The sequence below is a fragment of the Myodes glareolus genome, chromosome 8, assembly GCF_982192425.1.
Source record: "Myodes glareolus chromosome 8, mMyoGla1.1, whole genome shotgun sequence".
In the NCBI taxonomy this organism is placed as follows: Eukaryota; Metazoa; Chordata; class Mammalia; order Rodentia; family Cricetidae; genus Myodes; species Myodes glareolus.
Genome location: NC_142033.1, coordinates 39,435,651 through 39,455,645, shown reverse-complemented (window position 1 = coordinate 39,455,645; position 19,995 = coordinate 39,435,651). Strand labels below are relative to the sequence as shown.

At 43.7% G+C, this 19,995-nt stretch overlaps 1 protein-coding gene across 8 annotated transcripts in view; it reads right to left on the bottom strand.

Moving 5' to 3' along the window:
- Positions 1–19,995, bottom strand: part of Atp8a1 (ATPase phospholipid transporting 8A1) — a 216,597-nt gene that overhangs the window by 164,030 nt on the left and 32,572 nt on the right. For 2 of the 8 annotated variants that reach the window (XM_087908979.1, XM_087908984.1), the window contains exons 2-5: positions 18,430–18,544; positions 16,904–17,003; positions 15,686–15,784; positions 9,897–9,942 (exon numbers count right to left, since the gene is read on the bottom strand). In XM_087908979.1, the coding sequence (XP_087765105.1) occupies positions 9,897–9,942; positions 15,686–15,784; positions 16,904–17,003; positions 18,430–18,544 (360 nt within the window). Of the gene's footprint in view, positions 1–9,896; positions 9,943–15,685; positions 15,785–16,903; positions 17,004–18,429; positions 18,545–19,721; positions 19,897–19,995 lie in introns of those variants that run through there. The other 6 variants (XM_087908982.1, XM_087908983.1, XM_087908978.1 and 3 more) reach the window with 5 other exon arrangements.

Sequence of the window (19,995 nt, the reverse complement as noted above, 5' to 3'; positions counted from 1 at the left end):
GGCCTGGTGTGGGAAGTCCTTCTGTATATGGGTTGTGTTTATTGGTTAATGAATAAAGAAACTGTCTTGGGCCTGGCAGGGCAGAATAGAGGCAGGTGGGGAAAACTAAACTGAATGCTGGGAGAAAGAAGGTGGAGTTAGGAGACTCCATGTAGTCGGATGAACGGAAACTTGCCGGTAAGTCATAGCCACATGGCAATATACAGATTAACAGAAACTGGTTAAATTAAGATATAAGAGTAAGCCAGCAATACACTCAAGCTATTGGCCAAACAGTATTACAAATAATATAGTTTCTGTGTGATTATTTCGAGAATCTGGGCGGCTGGGAAACAAACAAGTGGCCTGCCACTTGAGAGTACACTCCATGTCACAAAAAGGAGTGAAGAGCTAAAAGGACGACGTGGAAGAACCCTGAAGATACGCCGAGTGAAAGATGGCAGAAAAAACCAGGCCACAGATTGTATGATCACACTTATATAAAGTACTTAGAATAGACAAATCCATGGAGACAGAATGCAGATTAGTGGTTACCAGGCTCAAAGAATGGGACAGCAGCTGCTGGCCACTCATATGTGTGGGTTTCTTTATGGGGTTCTGAAAACGTGCTGGAACTGGGTGGTGTGGTGGGTACACAGTCTCCCCAAATCAGCTGAGGCCCCAGGATTGCCCACTTTAAAGATGGGGAATAGTTTGGCAGGCAAGTGATAACTGAACAAAAATAGCCACACAAATATGCAATGAGCTATTGAGACATTTGCTTAAAATAGATGTCTCAGTTTTGTAAGTCGCTAAAAAGATTCCCGCGGCAAGCATTCGAAAGCATTATGTAACAGGAGATGAAGTAACACACTCGTCAGCTCGGGGACCACCCCTCCAGTTCTGACATCTAAGCCAGGGTGTTAGAACTGATGCTGCATTAGCAGGGGTTTGCTATGTACAAATAGCTCTGGCCCACTCTTCTGATTGCAGTCCACACAGCAAGAGTCCCAGCAGGCTTCTAGAGTGGTCTTCCGGGTTCGCGTCTTGTCTCCTGCCCTGAGCCCGCTCACTTCCTTCCCACCTTGCTTTAATCACTGCTTTCTCCAATTGATCTCTCTGGGATCTCTGCCTCCACCCAATGGTACCAGTGGTACATTCTCTCCACATAAATGCTTCCTGTGGGTTTAATGTTGAAGAGGTAGCTGGAAAAGATGGTATGGACTACTGAAAAAGTTTACACACCTAAGAACACTTTAAATACAGTGCTAGCCAATGGCATGATATCCTCTGTCTCTCTGGTATTATTATTATTATTATTATATTAACTTTTATGTGCACATACACCTATGCCCTGGCACTTGTGTGGAGGTCAGAGGACAACTTATGATAGCTGGCTCTCTTATTTCACCATGCAGGGCCTGGGTACTGAACTCAGACACTCAGGATTAGTGGCAAGCACTTTAACCCCTGCACCATCCCCCATCCCTTTATCTTTATTTTGGAGGCAGAGTCTCACTATACAACCTGGACTTGTTATTTATTGCAGAGTCTGCAGCGGCCTGGATTAATCAATGCGTATATTATCATTAAGCCCCCACTAAACGGTATGTTAAGAAGTTACAGCAGGACCCTGCTCTTTGACACTTGTTTTGTGGGTCTGCAGAACTAGTAGAGCAGGCTGACAGGAAGATGCTCCACCACCCTTTCCCCCGTGTCTTCTGCCTCTGAAATACAAGGGGTGAAAATAAAGGAAACACGGCTGGACGCTACAGAGATTTTCAGCTCTGAGAACAGTACAAAATATGGTGAAGTTAAAAAAAAATAATCAGCCAAAACATGAAATTATTTGAGCAAATCAAGTCTTGAACACCAGCCAAGGACACCTGCCTGTCATAGTTCTCTGTTGTCTCTCTTTGGGAACTGGTTCCTAACATCTAATCCATAGAGCAATTAAAACAAGCCCCATGGCATGCAGCATGCCAGCAACCTAGGAACCAGGAACCTAGGTCTCTTCCATCTGTGGCCTCTTCTACCTCCATTTCAGCTTCTTCTAAAAGCTGTGGGGTCCTTGGCTGAGACTCTGTTTAGTGTGGTTGGCCCAAAGATAACAGCCCTTCTATTCTGCCCGCCTTAGAGATGATTAATGCTGCTGGTGAAGGAGTGGGAGCCTCCTGAGAGAGGGAGGAATCTTGAATGGCCGCGAGGTGCTTTGACAGCTCATTCTGCGACTCCTCCACCTCTCCTTGGCGCCATCCAAACACACCTGCTACAGTTTCCACACAATCTAATGAGTGTGACAGCGTGCACTGGAGGGCTCCGACATCAAACAAACACCCCAGAGGAGCCGGCCCTTACCCAGCAGTATACTGGAAGGCCGCTTTGTTGCAATGGTTTTATCTGTGAATGGCACACATTCTGTTAGAGCTCCTGGGCCGCTCCTCCCCAAAGGCCTGGATAAGGCTATGGGAGACAGACAAAAGGCACTGCAACCTAGCTCATTGCATGCTCACAGCGTCTGGGAAAGAGGATGTCACCCAGCTTCCCAGTTAAAGAGATTTGTCACTGGGGATCTCTCTGAAAGTCACTGGCTACCTGTTCCTGGGCAGTCAGTCACTTCCTAAGGTGGGGAGAAAAAGGCAGACATTTCTAAACAGTATCACATAGAATAGAGTAGAAAACAGAGAGAGAGAGAGAGAGAGAGAGAGAGAGAGAGAGAGAGAGAGAGAGAAGGAGAGAGAGAGAGAGAGAGAGAGAGAGGGAGAAGGTAAGTGTGTTTGATTTTCTCTCCAGAAGTGAGCCTTTAAGAGAGATCTTAGGTTACCATAAAGGTCAAGCATGCAGCCAAGACTCTAGACTTCTGTAAAGAAAAGAATCCAATACACTCCTATTGAAGCACCATGCAATCACCGAACATTCTACTGCAAAGACAGTTTGAAGGCAGAAGCATCAGTGTGGCCCGAATGACATTACACATAATAGTTTGTGTAAACTTGCCTATAAAGGCCAAATTCAATCACTACGTGTGTGGTCAAACTACTTTCCTCTACTGACAGGAAGGACAGAGGGAACTTCCTCAGCTGAGGCCTTTGGAATAGGTGGTTCACGCTGGTGTCAAGGGGGCTGGGAGCATTTCTATAACCTCAATTATAACATTTTGAAGTGACCCCCGAGGTGTGTCCTCTGGGATACTTCCCCAGATGCTCTGAAAACTTCTTGAAAGAGAAATTCTGAGATGCCATGCCAGGTGTCCAGGAACCCTAGCCATCAGCATCTAAGGAGTCCTCTCAGGGACTTGGAGCCATGATCAGGTCTGAGACACCTTAAAGGCAAATGCTCAGAGAAGTGACGGGACAGGAGCCCAGGGCCAGCAGTGTCCTATGCTCAGCAGCCCATTCACTTTTTCCTTCTCTTCACTGAGAAATTTCTTACAAGAAATATCTCCTCGCTGTGCCTCGCCAATCAATCATATCTCTCAATTCCTTGGCTTTCGCTTGCAAAGACCCTCAACTATTGTCCGGTTACAAACTGGAAATAGATTTAGCTCAGAGCTTTGAAGCTCTATTGCTTCTGAAATGCTGGGTGGTGTGGCTGTCCTGGACCCAGCTGTCGGGAAGTCGGCACTAGAGGTCAGCAGGGTTTCCTCTCCCACCTCCAGCCCTAGGTGAATCTCACCATTACTGTTTCCTATGTCCTTCTAGCTGCCACCCTCGCTCCAACCCACAGTCAATACAAACAAGGCCATTTTGAATCTTGCCCTGCCCTCTACAGCTGTCAACTGCATACTGGCAATCTAGTCACACTTTGCAACCATGTCTTCCACTCTTCTTACCAGGGTTTCCAAAAGCCTCTTAAGCATGACCCCAACTTGCCCTTCCATGCTCTTGTTGGCTTCCCCAACATGCATCTCTGCCTATTGTCAAAAGGAACCATTTGCTGTTTCCAGACCGGTATCTCCCATCCGCCCACAGCCCACAAAGCTGCCCACAGTAGCCCTTCAGCCACAGGCAGCTCTAGGCTCTCTGCTTTGTGCCCTAACACCCGCTCACTCACTGGGCACCTCCCAAATGCCATTTAGAGTTCTGTTTCTCTCATTTGGTCCTCGGCGCCCGGTCTGGCTCGCACATCCATCTGCATTTCATCTTCCCTCCCTTACCACAAGAGGCGGGGAAGGGGGCTGTGCCTGTATTTCTGCATAGGTCTCAGCACAGGGAAGGAGCTCGACACAGACTGGCTAGAGGGGAATAACAAACATCCTTTATTTGAAACACACCTGCTCTTCTCAGGAACTCTGGTCATATAATTCCTTTGGGCTTATCTAACACAGGTGGGAGGAAGTGCCTACGGTGTAATGCTGTGTTTAAAAGAAGAGGAAGAAAAACAAAAAAATGAAGAGACAAGGGGAGAGCGGTCTGGACATACAGGAAGGAAATCAGAAACTCTAAAATCAGACCCCTCACGATTAAGCTGTGCTCCTAAATGTCCTCAGTGGGTTTTGTTTCTCTGTGTTATATGCTTGATTTATGGGAGACATGAAACACAACCCAGGCTGTGCTACTCCACAAATAATACTGCCTCCCTATCCAGAGTTATTATAGTGGAGGACTTCCAATAGGCTCGATTTACACACTCCTAGGACATTCAAATGATTTGGAAATATTACCAGTCTTTGAGATGTCTGAATTTATTCAAGTGATCCACATGCATGACTTTCAGCCGCAGGAAACTATGCCATCTAAAAAGCTGCACACAGGTCAGCTGATGTTCACACGGCAAGATGCGTATTCGGGCTCACTGGGCGGTTCATACGTGGGGAGCCTGCCCTGAGACAGAGGCACTGCTCCACGTTTCCATGGGCCAGTGGATGGCTGCTACTTTAAGTTCTTTGTCAGCTCTGATGTGAACTGAGGCAGATGGACTCTGTCCTGTTAGTGGGTCACTTCAGACTGAACTACCCAAACAGCACCTCAATGCTTTTTCCACAGAAGACTTTAAAAGTCATGTGGTTTCCCGGGGAGGGGGGGTGTCAGCAACTGCCAACTGTGTGCACCACAGGGTCTTGCGACTGCCCCGACAATGCTACCTCACTTCCACACCAGAAGAAATAGTGCAGCACTGAGGAGGAAATTCAGGGAGGCGGGGGTCAGTTAGTCTGTGGTGTGTCCAGTGTATCTAGATTAGAGGGGCTGGAGAGATGGCTCATCAGTTTAGGGCACTTGTTGCCCTGGCAAAGGACCTGGGTTAGTGGTCTATCACCATCCTAACTTCAGTCCCAGGGAATCAAATGCCTTCTCCTGACCTCCACAGGCACCAGGCACACACATAGCGCATATACATACAAACAGGCAAAGCATTCATACACATAAAATAAATCTTTAAAAAACCGGTGTGCCTAGGTTACGAGGATTTCATATTGCCTTCTCTACAGAGTTTAAATGCAGAGAAAGTTTATTAATGAAGGCTTATTTTTCACAACACACCCGCTACAATAGTAAGAGAAGGTAGCATGAAAACTAACTCAAGTGACGTTTGCTTTCATCCAACTGCAGAACAAGCCAGAGGGTCAGCAGGTGGCTCTGCTTCCCAAACCGCACTTGCTGGACATGGGCAGAGCAGCCTTCAGGGAGTATGTCCAAACCTGGGGTTTTAAACAGCACTTCTACTCACCGCCACTTATAAAGTATCCTGACTACCTTAGTCTCTACCCAAGCTCCATCTTCTATCAGCCCTCCACGCCATGATTTTACATAAGACTGCCATTTTACTTGAAATTCTCATAGCATTCCACAGAAAACAGAAGAACGGCTTTACAGTTTAAAGAGAGAATAGGCAGAACCGCCACAATAAATCCACACGGGGATTGGAGTCAATGTAGATATTACAGTAACAATGCCAAGTGTATAGTCCACAGAGGTAAGCTTGGTACAAACACCCCAATTCAGGGATGACAGGGAGAGAATGTCGTGTGTGTGTGCATGCGCATGCAGGAAAAACTGAGGTTGAAAGAAGAAATCAGAGGAATTAGAGGTGAATTTAGATGCAAAGAAAACCGAGGCCCTCAAGTATGACCCTGTGCTGATCTCTGAATAACGAAAGTGAGAAGTGGATACGGTATCCATTTACGGGAGGTAAAGCTAGGGCAACAGGGATGCTAAAATGACTGACAGTGAGGGTAAGGTAGTGTGAGCGCTCCCACCATGCTAAGATTTGATCCGTGCCTGCAAAGCAGTCCAGAACACAGTGATATACATATACATACATGTATATATATAGAGTATGTGTAAATACATATTGCTTCATCTTGTTCTCACCTTAGTCCACAAATTCTCAAGAGAGCTCCTTGCATGCCCAGTCTCTCTCTTTGTTAGCTATAGCCAAGTATTCTTCTGGAGAATGGACACACACACACACTGCTCATGCATGCACCCACATGTACACATGCCCACATGCGCGCATACACACACAGACACGGACACCACTAATGCATGAACACACACGTATGCCTGTGTGCATGCATGTGTGTGTGCACATGGACACTGCTCATGCATAAACACACACACATGTACACACACACGTGCGTGCATACACACACATGCATACACACATACACACACTGAGGCAAATGTGTGCAGCATCTGCTAAGACAGGCCCCTGGGCTGGAAGCTCCTGGAAATCTAGAGACGAGCAAGCGATGGGCCTGTCCTCTGCAGTGTCCCTGTCGACCACACACAAACCATCACCACAACAGCACACAGACACAAAGAAAAGCAGTCACCACTGTCTGGCAAGAATGGACCACAAAGCTCACCCAGATTCATGTGTACCTGCACTTGTTAGTGTCAAGGTATGCCCTGCCCCTTCTCTGTAACTAGGTTCTTGAAAAATAATCTATAACTTCCATTTGCCAGATTACTACGCCATCTGCTTAACCAACATATGGATCTCCAAGGCAAAAAGTGGCATTTCTCCAGAAATATCGAGGACAAAGCTTAAATGTAAAGCCTAGTTGTAAAGCTCTGAGTTGGAGCCAAGCTCCGTAACTTAGCTGGTAAAAATGAGGTGACGGACAGGCACCAAACGATAGCCAAGTGGCTAAAAAATATTGGAAATAAATGTTAATTTTTTTGTGTGTCTGAAGTCTCCAGGGATGCCAAGCGTCAGAGATGCCGAGAGTCAGGGATGCTGAGAGTGAGAGAGTGGAGCAGGCTTTCTTGTGTCTTGACCCAAAATGTGAGAGAGCACTACTTTGAGTGGGAATACCCGAGAGCGAGTCCTGGCATTAGCATAAGAGGCGTCCTCTCATGCATTCTGTGGTCTTGGCAAACATTTAGAGAATCAAAGCTTAATACTTTAAATCTCTGTCAAAATTAATTACCTGTCATAAATATCTTCCTCCCCCTCCTACACACTAACCACTGCCTTGGTTCAGGAAAGTAAATCGAATTTCACTCTGGTCTAATGGCAACAGATGGCTCTCATATTAAATAATTTGAGTTATCTGACAGTAGCAGCATCCTGTTCAAACATTTTTGTTATCTCCCATCATCGGCCAAACCAAGAGTACCAGTGCTTCAGCTAGGCAGAGGCTAGCAGGAAGATGCCAATCACCCAGGAAACAACTTCAAGCATCAACCTTGTTTCTTGGATACAGGATTTCCAAGTATTCTGCTGACTAACCTGGTTTCTGTAGTCAAGGCCTTCTATTTCATTGTATAAGTGAGGCTCATTTACACTTAGTGCGGAAGCCTTCCCTCACACATGTCTGGTCTTCATTTCCAGACGGAGAGATAATTCTGCAACCCCATGCGGAGGATGGAAAAAAACCCAGGAAGAACCCACAAAGAATGTTCCTTCCAAAGGGAGCATTTTGGGAAGCAGAGATACAAGAAATCAGCCTCCCTCTGGCACAAGGTTTGCTGACCGAAAAATCATACCATGATGACAGCTATGTTTCAAAGCTTGCAGAAGTCTCTGAAGACTGGAGCGCTCTGCCAGGGAGAATTATGAGCTGGGAAAGTGCTTGCATCGTTGTGCTCCAAAAGCTTCCACTAAGTATTCCAAACAACGTGACAACAAACGCAAGAGCCACACAATGTGGGAAATACTAGCACCCTGTTCAGGTGCTAGAGAGCTCCCTTGCATCCTGATGATTGCCTCTCTGCATGGAACTCCTGGAGCAGCTCCCAGTCCCTCTCCCATGATCCTTTCTGCTCTCCATCCTGACCCTACGTGTTCACTCTGCTTCTGTTGTGATTCATAAGCCTTAGTCACAGCTGCTGGGAACACACAAGGAAAGCTGGAATCTCCTCGGCCCGGCGTATACCGTCTCCTAAAATTTGACCGGCTTACCTTGTAATCACATGGCTGCTTCCCTCTGCTATGAGTCGCCTTTGGACACCTGATGCTCTAATAATAGCTCACTCCAGCAACCCAGCAGCCGTCCTTCTTCTTTCTCAGGCTGCCTTCTCTTCCCCTTTCCCACTCAACCCACAAGCAGAATGACAGCTGTCTTTCAAAGCTTGCAGAGGTCTCCAGCCAATCACCGAAGACTGGAGCGCTCTGCCAGGGATAATTATGAGACATCCCTATGTCTCTCTATTTATCCACAATCCTCCCCAAATTCAAGACCTAGCTCAAGGAATTCCAGGACTTTTCTCTTTTTTTGGTGGTGGTGGGGGGTTCTACAGGATCTACAGGTTTTCTACAGGGAAAACACTATTTGCCACAAAAATCTAATGCATCATCAAGATCACACAGTCCAATCCTTTACCCAAATCTCTAACTATGTATGCTCCTTTCTCATACCTACTTATCTAACATGTAGGCTGCAAGCTTTTCCAAGCTAAAATCCTCATTTGATCTTTTCTTACATCACAAAGGAATATTTCGGCAGATACTCCAGATATTTTAGGCTAATAATAATAAACACATCCTCCTCAAATATATAAAATGCCTAGCAGGTGTGGCCCTTGGTGGGAAGTGATGAGAAAGAGGAGGGCATTCCCATGGGCAGTGGCTCTCCACCTCCCAGTGCCGCGACAGTTTAATACAGTTCCTCATGTTGTGGTGACCTGCCACCGTAAACTGCTTTCACTGCTATTCAGAACAGTAATTTTGCCACTGTTAGGAATGATGATGGTATCTAATATTCAAGATATCCGATACACATCCCCCAAAGGGGTTGGGACCAACAGGTTGAGAACCCCTGCCATACCCATGGGAGCTGCCCTATATACTGTGAATAAAGGCTAGGTGATGCTGGAAGATACCGGATCCCTTCACCAGAGAACTGCAGAGAGAAGAAGTCCCTCAGCAGAAGCAAACTCAGGGATGGGTAAGATGTCTGCTTGCAAGGTCTAGGGACTTTTTAAAAACCTGACAGACACAGTCTTCTTGGCTGTGTTGAGGGTCATTTTGGTTTGGTTCACACCAAAAAAGGCCATGAAAACACTATACACATTCAGATCCTGGCCTGGTTTTAACCAAGGGCTTTATTTTGATGGCTAATTTCAACTGCCCGTGTGGAATAACTCAGAGTGGTTTTCAAACCAGTAACAAAACTTCAGATAATTTTTTATTATTTCTTTCTACAGTCAACACTGTCCACAAATAAAGTAAAAGCATTTTATACTTTTTAACACAGTGAAACAAACTGTAGACCTTTTACACAATATATTCCGAAGCATATAGCTAGGAAGCACCTGAGTATATTAAAAAGTGGCTTTCTCAAAAATATCGCTCTCATGTGATTTTAAGTGCTGTGCCAATAATTGCTAATAAAGTCAGAAGGAATCTGATCTGGGACAGAAGGTATTTCAATACAGCATAGTATTCTCAAATGAATCACATTTAAATAGAGTTTGAGGATATGATGGTGAGCGTACTTGGCAAACACAAGAAAAAAGTGAAGGACCTACCTTGTGTCTGTTTCCTGTTCACAGCATTATCAGCTTTGTGCCGTTTCTAAAGTTGAGAACAAAACAAAACAAAAACCTCAGTGAAAAAGTGAACGAGTTTAGGTAAAATGGCACTCACAACCAACAAAGGTCCTTTAACTTATGTTCTCCAGCTTTTTATATTTCTGCACTCATAGACAGGGGTGTTGCTAGACCGTCCACAAAACCCCTCCCTGAGAGTACAAGCTTGGGGCCCTCAGAAAGTTCTTAAACAGCAAACAGGTAGAATAACATTTTAACGTTACTAGAAAAAACATGAAGCAAAAGCCTGATTTAGTCTACTGCTTAAATAACTCACGTAGATCGCCCAAGAGAATTATCTATACTAACTGCCATTTAATAATGGGACTGAAGTATTTTCAGCTTTTTCTGAGACTCATTATCTGATTAAGCTGAGTACATCCTCCATAATTTGAAGATGTGCGGATGTCTGCCGACAGCTAGAAACACATTCATCCTCCCCTTTTACTACAGCCTGTCTTCACGGCCCCACGGGACCACCACGTGCAACAGACGCCACCGAGCAATAGCCGCTATTCTTCTTCCTCCCAAAGCACCCACAAAAGGAAACGGTGAGCAGATGATTTTTAAGTTGAGGCAGGTGAGGTTAAAGAGTTACATAAACTAAGACTGCAGAAGAGTAAGAGAAAGAAACAGAAGGCCAGAGGAAAAGTGAGACGCTCATGGCCAGTGGCCACTCTAGGGGCACGATCTCTTCTGTAGTTCAACCGGAGGTTTCCTGTGGCTTCGGTCTAAACTTACAGCACGGAGAGAGACACACCAGACTTGGGCAACAAGGCAGCCAAGTGTTGAGAGTAAACTAATCCTTTGCTCAAAGGCCCTGCCTTAGAAAGCCAAGGCTTGCATCTTGTGAGAGCTGAGGACAAATGCAGGTGCTAAGCTTTCCATCCGAGAAGAAACTACGGTATTGAAGCTTCGTGAAAATAACTGCCCAAGAGAAACGTGTAGAGTCGGCGCTCCCAGGAGCCACCGCTGTATCTGAGACAGTGGAGGAAGAGGGGACACTGTGGACTCAAGTCGCCAAAGTACGACCTGAACTGTGCAACAAACAAACAGCACCCAAGTCTCTCCTGTGCGGAGCTGTGGAACAGGATACACACATATCTACATGGCACATCTTTCTCAGCGCAAACTGTGCACAATAAATGTGTAATGGTGGAGAAATCTCTTGGGCATATTACTGCTTCCAAAGAAAGTATAATTTGCTAGAATATTGTTTGAAATAAAGGAAAAAAACTTTTTGTACTTATATTAACCACAAAAAAAAATACAATCGTAAAGTTCAAACTACTTTCTGCCGCTGTTTCTTTTGTAATAGAGATGACAAGAAATTTTGAAAGTAATTCATAATAAGCTTGGTTCAAGAAACTCTTTTAAAGTTCAAGGTAAATTTAGATAGTAAAAGAAGATATATCTTTGCTTTCCCCACATACATCTATGATGGACAAGGGTTAGACTCCTAACTGGTGGAGATAAAGGTTAATTAATGGAACATTTCATATCAAACAAGAAATGAAACTTTATGAAACTTTATGTGGCCTTGGACATTAGTTTTCACCTACAAAAAATTCTTAACCCAGGCCCTCTCTGTCTCCAGCCTCCCCCCAGTTAACAAACTAGATCAGTGTCCAGCTCCTAACTTTCCAAAGGCAAGGAATTTACCATTTGAATGATAAAGATATTATTCCTTCTAAAACTAAAAGTTCACAAAATATAGTTATTCTCTGATTCCAAATGCTACTGTCTTATAATCAAAATTCAATCACTATCACTGCGAGATGGTGGAATGTTTGCTGTTTTGATTTAGGATAGGAAGTTCATCAACAAATGGCATCCTATGAACAGAATTAGTTCCCTGACAAGACTGGAAGCGTCATGGTAAATTCCATCTGAGGAAAGGAAGCTGAGGCTTTGAGAGGTCATGGAATTTGTCTAAGAAGGTGATGGACTCAAACTCCTTGCTCATGAAACCCTTTTGTCCCCAGGCATTGTTTTCCAAATTCACTTGGTCCCTTCTTCAGAGATGCAGATGACCAAGGTTTAGTCCCTGCCCTCTCTCACTTCTACCCTACATTCCTTACTTAGCTCAACTCTTTCACACCAAGATTACCATTGGGGCTGCCTAGAGTCCATACCCACATCCTCTCTCCTTCCCTCTGCTCTCTCTGGGTCTGTCTCCCTCTCTCTGTTTCAAAGGGGCCTTGAACTATGTCCATGCTGGAATGTTACCTTATCAAAGACAAGGAACCATGAACCCACTACACATACTCGGTTTTATGAATCAGAAACTTAAAGCCACCCTGGACTTTCTTTTCCCTATTACTTTATCTGGCACCCTCTTTCTTTGCTAATCAATTATTTAGCAAGCACCCATCTAGTTCTTCTCCTGGATGTTCAGCTCCATCCAGGCTTCTTTCACTCATCCGCACATGCCTGATACTTGGTAGCTGCATCCCGCAGACTTTGAATAAGCATTCATTTTGCAATGACTGAAATCTACTAATGTTGAATAATTTTCTGGCTTAAAAGAAAGAGTGTTTTTATGGTTTTGAATATGGCTTTATGGTTTTGTTAAGCCAACTTAACAGACAACTCTAATTCTGATTTGTACCACAAGAATTAGAACTTATGATAAAAATTTGGAAAGAGATTTCCATCAATTTTGAGGTTTCAGGTGTGCATATGTTATTTTTCTTTACAACCAAAAAAAAAAATTCATTACATTAAGCTATGCAAAGCATCAGGAGTGGGGAAGTCTTCAGTACCTCACATATAGATACACTTGATTTTATTCTAAAATGTAAAAGCAACGCTGATATAGTCCTAGACCACAAGCTGTGTTTTATTTCTGAGGCATAAGTGGAAGACATAATTAACCCTCACAAACATCTAGTTCCATACTGCCACAGATGTGAAAAGAGCATCTCTGTTGCCGTTGGTTCTAACACCTGCAGACAGATGTTGTAAACCACTGCCGGCCCAGACCCTTGAGAAGTGCTGTCGCTCCTCCCCCACCCTTCTCTGCGACAGTGAACCCTGCCATTCTCTCCAGCAGAGATTTAATTCAGTTTGCAAACCCAAGTGACCACATTTAACAAAGCTACTTTCTTCCTGTCTCTAGCAACCGCAATGCCTTTCAGGAAATCGATAACAGGCAAATATTAAGCCACTGACATACTGAATATGATCAACAGACACATCCTAATCTATACCCTAAGCGATGACAGGCATCTAAGCAGTGTCCTTTTATTTCTGTCGTCCCTCTAGGCTCTGTGAAAATACGATGCCATGATAGTTCTTTGTCCAGCTACCTAAACTATTACTTATTTTGTTGTCTCCTCAGGTATTTTTTTTCAAACTTTCTGTAAATGTGTCGTTGAATATACACCACCTGTTAAACAATTCCTACAGCCAGTGTCTATGAATAACAGTGATTTCGCTAGTAAACTCTGCCGAGTGACATCACTACTGTCTCACGATGCGATGGGTATATTTTCAAAGGGCTGTCTGATTAGTTTCTTCCTAACGATATCCAGTTCGTGCATTATGCTCTATCAAAAAATACTTCTTGGATACAATTTTATTTTCAAAGACAGCATCTACATACCACAGTTAGAGAAATTAGAGCTTTACTATGAAACCAGAGAGAAGATGGACGAGGTGTCTTAGATGTCTCAGATGAGGGCTAACACGCAAGGCTCCATTCAAATTGCCATGACTGACCTATGACACTGGCTCTCAGTGGTTGACCTCAGGCAAGCGACTTAGCCCTTCTGACTATTCTTTCTCATTTGGACACTGAGGAAAGCAGTATCACCTCAGAGGTGCGCCACACACACTTATAAACATAAGCAACAGGGACCAAGCACACCGAATCCAGAAGCACAGTAAACCTCCCTGCTGGTGACTCTGTCCTGAAAGCACAACTGAGACGGAATTTTGATGTCACCACATTCTTGGACAAGGTCTCCGGCCTCTCAAAGCCTCAGTTTCACCACTTTTTTTTTTCTTCCAAATTTCGTATTTTAAAATCCATGAGTTTTTTTAAAAAAAAAGACTAATTGATATTTTAAATTATATGCATGACTGTGTGTCTGTGTGAGTATGCGCGAATGAAACCAGGTGCCTGCCCACAAAGGCGAGGAGAGGCGATCAGATCCTCTGGAACTGAGTTACATGCGATTGCCAGCTTTCTGACACTGTGCTCGGAAACACACTCAGGCCCTCTCTCTGCTGGAGCAGTACACATCCTCGGAAACACACTCAGGCCCTCTGCTGGAGCAGTACACATCCTCGGAAACACACTCAGGCCCTCTCTCTGCTGGAGCAGTACACATCCTCGGAAACACACTCAGGCCCTCTCTCTGCTGGAGCAGTACACATCCTCGGAAACACACTCAGGCCCTCTCTCTGCTGGAGCAGTACACATCCTCGGAAACACACTCAGGCCCTCTCTCTGCTGGAGCAGTACACATCCTCAAGCACCGAGCCATCTCTCCAGATCCAGCTTCCATGCTTTAGATGGAGAACTGTTGAAGGCATCAAGCGAAAAACAAACAAGCAAACCCAAAGCCAATAGCACAATGCCCAATGAATCACACGTGTTCCAGAAGAAAATCAAGTTAAAGAAAGAAAAGAGCAAAAAGAAAGAGTCAAGTTTTGGTGAGGACCAGTCCCCAGGGCTTCCCAAAACAGCCACAGCTTAATGAAAGTCAGCGGAACACACGAAGTAAAGAGAATTCCTTCAATCTCCCTGCGTGTGGGCCCAAGCAGTATATCACCAATCAAGAGCACCACTGTGTCTTACACACACACACACACACACACACACACACACACACACACACACACACACAGAGTTATGTATCCTCAGCATCTACTGTTAGCTTCTTAGAGCCTTGAGACCACCAATGCAATGCCCAATCACTTCAATTCTTGCAGGCCACGTGAGTCTATGTTTTTTCTCTTTTTAATAATATTAATAAAGTCATGTTGCAGAAGCAATGCTACTATTGGTGAAATGTGAGGCTGTGTGTTTATAAAGACTTCCTCAGCCTCCTTCACCCAATCTGACTCTTCTAAAGCCCAATGGGAGGTCATTTTTAGACATGCAAAGAAGTACTGTATAACAACTGGAATCCTAAACAACCCACTGTGTAAAACACAACGTTGGCTCTATCAGATAAGACAGCTAAAACAGGATACAGAAAAGGTCTAAAGTTATTTGGGGGAATTTATTTTACAAAGGGAAACTGACTTCCTCTTTCCTACCATGGAAGCTAAAAATAACAAACTTACTGCTACTTTCTTTCAATAAGACAAGATAAATGGAAAGGAAACTCAGAATACTAAAGTAGAATGAGAAGAAACTGAGGCATCTAACAAGGTAAAAACCACAATATTTAACTTTAAAAATAAAAAGTACAAATAAAAATCTTTTATATTTAATTTGGAGATTATTTCAATTAATTGGAAACTGTTCAAATACAATTTTATCTTCAAGCCAATAACTATATTTAGTTTCAGTTTCTTTTATAATAAATTATAAACTGAAGAGAACACTGTATCAAGAATTTCTTGATATTAATCTGTTAGAAATGACTTCCAATTCTATTCATTTTTAACTTGAATGGGCATTTTAAAGGGCCTATACTGCAAATTAAGTAGCCTAAGAAAATAAAATTAATATACATTTGAGGCAGTTTACATATGAAAAATTGAATACTTACAATATCTTCTATTATCTCTTTGATAGCTGCCACAGCTAAAATAAATAAGAGAGGAACCAGTGTTGTGTAACGCCCTGTTGGTGACACATCGGGTATTTGCTGAATAGGAAAAAAGGTAAGATAACTGCAGTGAGAATCAGAATGGCTATCAAATACCTAAAAGAACAAAATCACAAGGTCTTCTCAAACATTCCTCGCTGATCTTACTAGTACTGGGTGAAGAATCTGCAGAACACGTTAATTTGCTTGATTATAAACATACAGTACATCACGTTAACACAGTGTAAGACCAAAAAAAAAAAAAAAGGCAAAGTCCATAATACAACACATTGCCATCAAAATGATGACTTAGAAACACAATAAGTATTTGCAGAAATGTCTACACATCTAACATGAATAAATCAGGTTATAAAATAATGCTTATTTCATTATCCCTTTTTGTTATCTAAATCAGAAAATAATGCTGGGGGCCGGAAAGAGGACCAGAGGACGATACCCCAATTTCAAGAGCAGTTACCCCTGGTGCTGTAATGATTGGTTTAATTTTTCTTTGTGCTTTGCTGCATTTTCAACTCCGTTTGCTAACAATGAACATTTGCTATTTTTTAAAAATATTTATTTATTTATTATGTATACAATATTCTGTCTGTGTGTGTGCCTGCAGGCCAGAAGAGGGCACCAGACCCTATTACAGATGGTTGTGAGCCACCATGTGGTTGCTGGGAATTGAACTCAGGACCTTGGGAAGAGCAGGCAATGCTCTTAACCTCTGAGCCATCTCTCCAGCCCAACATTTGCTATTTTTGATGCAGTTTTTCTTCTTAAGACGTTTATAACAGCTAACCTTAAAAGCTATTTTGTAAGTGATAATTTTTATAGTGAGTCATTCAGTATTAATACTTTTACTGAAATATAACCAACTGGACAATTTGGGGAGAAAGTCTCTATTCCCTTCAATACCGACAACGAACACTTGATGACACTGAATTTATAGATCATATCAAATATCCGAATAAGCATGAACCCAAGGCTCTGAGGGGGGAAGAGCCTGATACTGTGGGCATGTAGCAGCACCAGCAGCAGGGACTATGCACTATGGCCAGCTCATAGCTCAGCTTTTCTACAAGCCTCAGGGTATTGGTGGAGGATTTAACAAAGCCTTTCCTCCTTCCTGCACACTGGCTTTGAACAGAGGTTTGAAGATGGATGGAACTTTACCTGGAGCAGGGCAATAAAGAGGAAGAACGAATTCGCCGCTCTTCTGAACTGAGAGTAGAGGAATCTTGGCAGGAATGTGATCACGTTGTATTTTGCAGTACTAGAAAGCAAAACCACAAAGACGCATAGAGCTTAGCTCCTCTGCAATTAGCACCCGTGTTTTCAGAGTTCTGCTCCCAGCGCAGGAGCAACCAGAGGACAGCAGTTGTTCACAGTTTCAAATTTGGAAACTATAGCGAGGATTGTTAATGTACATGCAAAAGAGGGAAAGGAACGGGCTAAACAGCCAAAGCTGAATCCCACAGGCTTTGTTTGTCTAGAATATCACTTGTCTTCCCTGGTCAGTTATCATGCTGAACAGTACCAGGAGTAGCTTGTAAGGAAGGACAATTTTAGATAAGACACTGCACATCATATCAACAGAAACATCGGCCTTTGACAGGGCAGACAGTGGACACAGCTTCCTAGATAACCAGGCCAACAGCTTTTTCTGTTTTTCCTGTGCTGTCTCTATGACCATGCTAGGAACATGGCGAGGACTCCGCACTGCCCAGAGTCAATAAGTCAAGAACACATTGGTCTTGGTGACATCTAGATCTTCTTTCCTTTTGCTAATAAATAGGGGGAGATTAAAAACCCATGCCATACACTTCAACAGAGATACATCGAGAGGATCTGTAATCCTGTAAATGGGTACATCTCAAATATGGTAAACCTGCCCCTGGAGACAACCAGGCAGCACTTGGGGTGTTTATGTGGTCCAAAGCTACTTAGAACCTATAGTTTATGTGGAATTGTTTCATGACTATTGAAACTGAAACCCTATGGTTTGCGGTAAGGAAGGCATTCTCGAAGCATGCTGTATTGCGCATGCTATATTACAACTATCCAAACCCATACTTTAAGACTCTAGCTAAAACAAACAAACCAAACCTCCAAAAGTTCTTGGTATAGAATTGCAAGAATTGCTCCTAAGCTGTTAAAACTTGGCACGGAAAAATAATACACTGCTACATTAACAGGTTTAGGGAAAAGACAACCCGCCCATGGGCAGCTTTGATTAGTCATCGTTCCTGGAGTATGGGTGCTTGCCCCTTCTGCTCCTTCCTACATCCAGGGGCTTTTGATCTTATCCTTTTCCTTTCTTTTGTTTGAGAGGCTGGTAATTGACCTCAGAGCTTTATAAATGCTAGACAAAAGCACTCTACCATGAGTCATGCCACGGCCTGCGTTTCTTTCCTGGAGGGAAGGCAGTAGAATAGCAGAACGTCCTACCTGGGCTGAGAGCTCCTGGTAACTCACCTCACCAAACCCCTCTGAAACAGGGTTTCTTTCTCTGCGTAGCCCTGGCTGTCCTGGAACTCACTCTGTAGACCAGGCTGGCTGTGAACTCACAGAGATCCATGTGTCTCTGCCTCCAGAGTACTGGGAGTCAAGATGTGTGCTACCATACTTGGCAGGATTTTCTTCCCACCCATCCTGCTCTACCATCCTGTCCTCCCATGCCTACCCCCAGCCCGTCCTACCTGACGTGATTGTTGCAGAATTTTGTCAGCTGAGGCTGGTTGATGAATATGGTTCTTACTTCCTCCTGATCAGCCAGCGAGGTCTTCTCTGAAACATCATCTGTCTTCTCGTAACCTGAAAGAAACATGCTTCTTAGCGGACAAGGAATGTTTCGATATTCGGGCAGAGGTGGTGAATGCATTTAATACCAGCACTTGGGAAGCAGAGGCAGGCAAATCTCTGAGTTTAAGGCCAGGCTGGTTTACAGAGTGAGTTCCAGAACAGTCAGGACTACACAGAGAAACCCAGTCTCAAAAAACAAACAAACAAACAAAAAGAAGTGTTTTATTTTAATACCCTTCTTCAGACCAGACCTATATTTCAAATCAATTCTCCAATGTCAAGTCTGACAAGAGCACATGCTTCCCCCCAACGGCGGTATTCCTTTTATAACAAAAAGTAAAACCCATATAATTATTTTGTTAAGAGTGCCATTTAATACTTATTTTAAAATGATACATTTCAAAACCAATAAGATTTATTCATCCATTCTAAATGAATGTCTTAGTCTCTTCCATTTTATAAAAAGATACCCCAAGGTCAATAATTTTGGACTAGTTTAAGTGACAGCTTAGGTAAAATTCAAACACAGTATTCTAAAATATATATTTTAAAATTTAAACATCATATTGGATATTTTGGGGTCTTTTTTTCTTTTTGGATGAAAATAGAAAAAGTTTAATATTAAGGTTTAAGTAGGCAATCGTCAGTGATCCCTCTACACTCATCTCATCATTCTTCCAATCAGAAGCAAGATTTCTAACTTCATTCTCAAGACCATCACACAACTGTTAAACTGCCCATGGTCATGCAACAAATGCAATCAACGTCTCCTAAGACGCCCCTTGCTGCAAGACTGACAACACACCCCCCCTCAAAAAATATAGGTCATAGAACTGACAGAACAGGAGAATGTTTAAAGGGCTCATTGTTATTTCCTAGAGAAACCCAGAAGGTGGGGAATGAAGGGGCTACTGCCAAGACCTTGAGCCCGATCCCTGGCACCATAGCAAAATTAAGCAAGCAAACAAACAGCAGTGAATTAAGTTAAAGCCTTCTTCCCCTGCAGTGAAGGACAACAATAACATTCTACAAAAATCCATTTATCTTCACTTTCCACCTTTCGGTGCCAGCTCTTCCCATGCAACCTGCTGACATGTGGCCTTCTGAAGGGTTCTGCAGTGCTGAAGCCAGGGAAGCCGCTCTGGGCTCACAGCCACTGGGGCCAACTCCTCCCCCACAGCACTCTTACCAAGAGGCTTTCCGGCTCTCTGGTTACCAGTCAGGCGCCCCCTACCAGAACAGGAGCCGCCTGGGGCTGTAGACGGTGAGCTATTCATCTTCTCCACAAACAGCAGGCACTCAACAAATGTTTGCCCAATAAATACACCCCAAATGACAAAGGAGTGGTTGTCGCCACTGCCCCATTTGGAAGGCAAGAGAAAACTCCTCCACCTACTGATAAAGATACTGATAACAAGAGCTAGGTCAGACAAACGGTACAGACAAGCTTGCCTGTGAGGCAC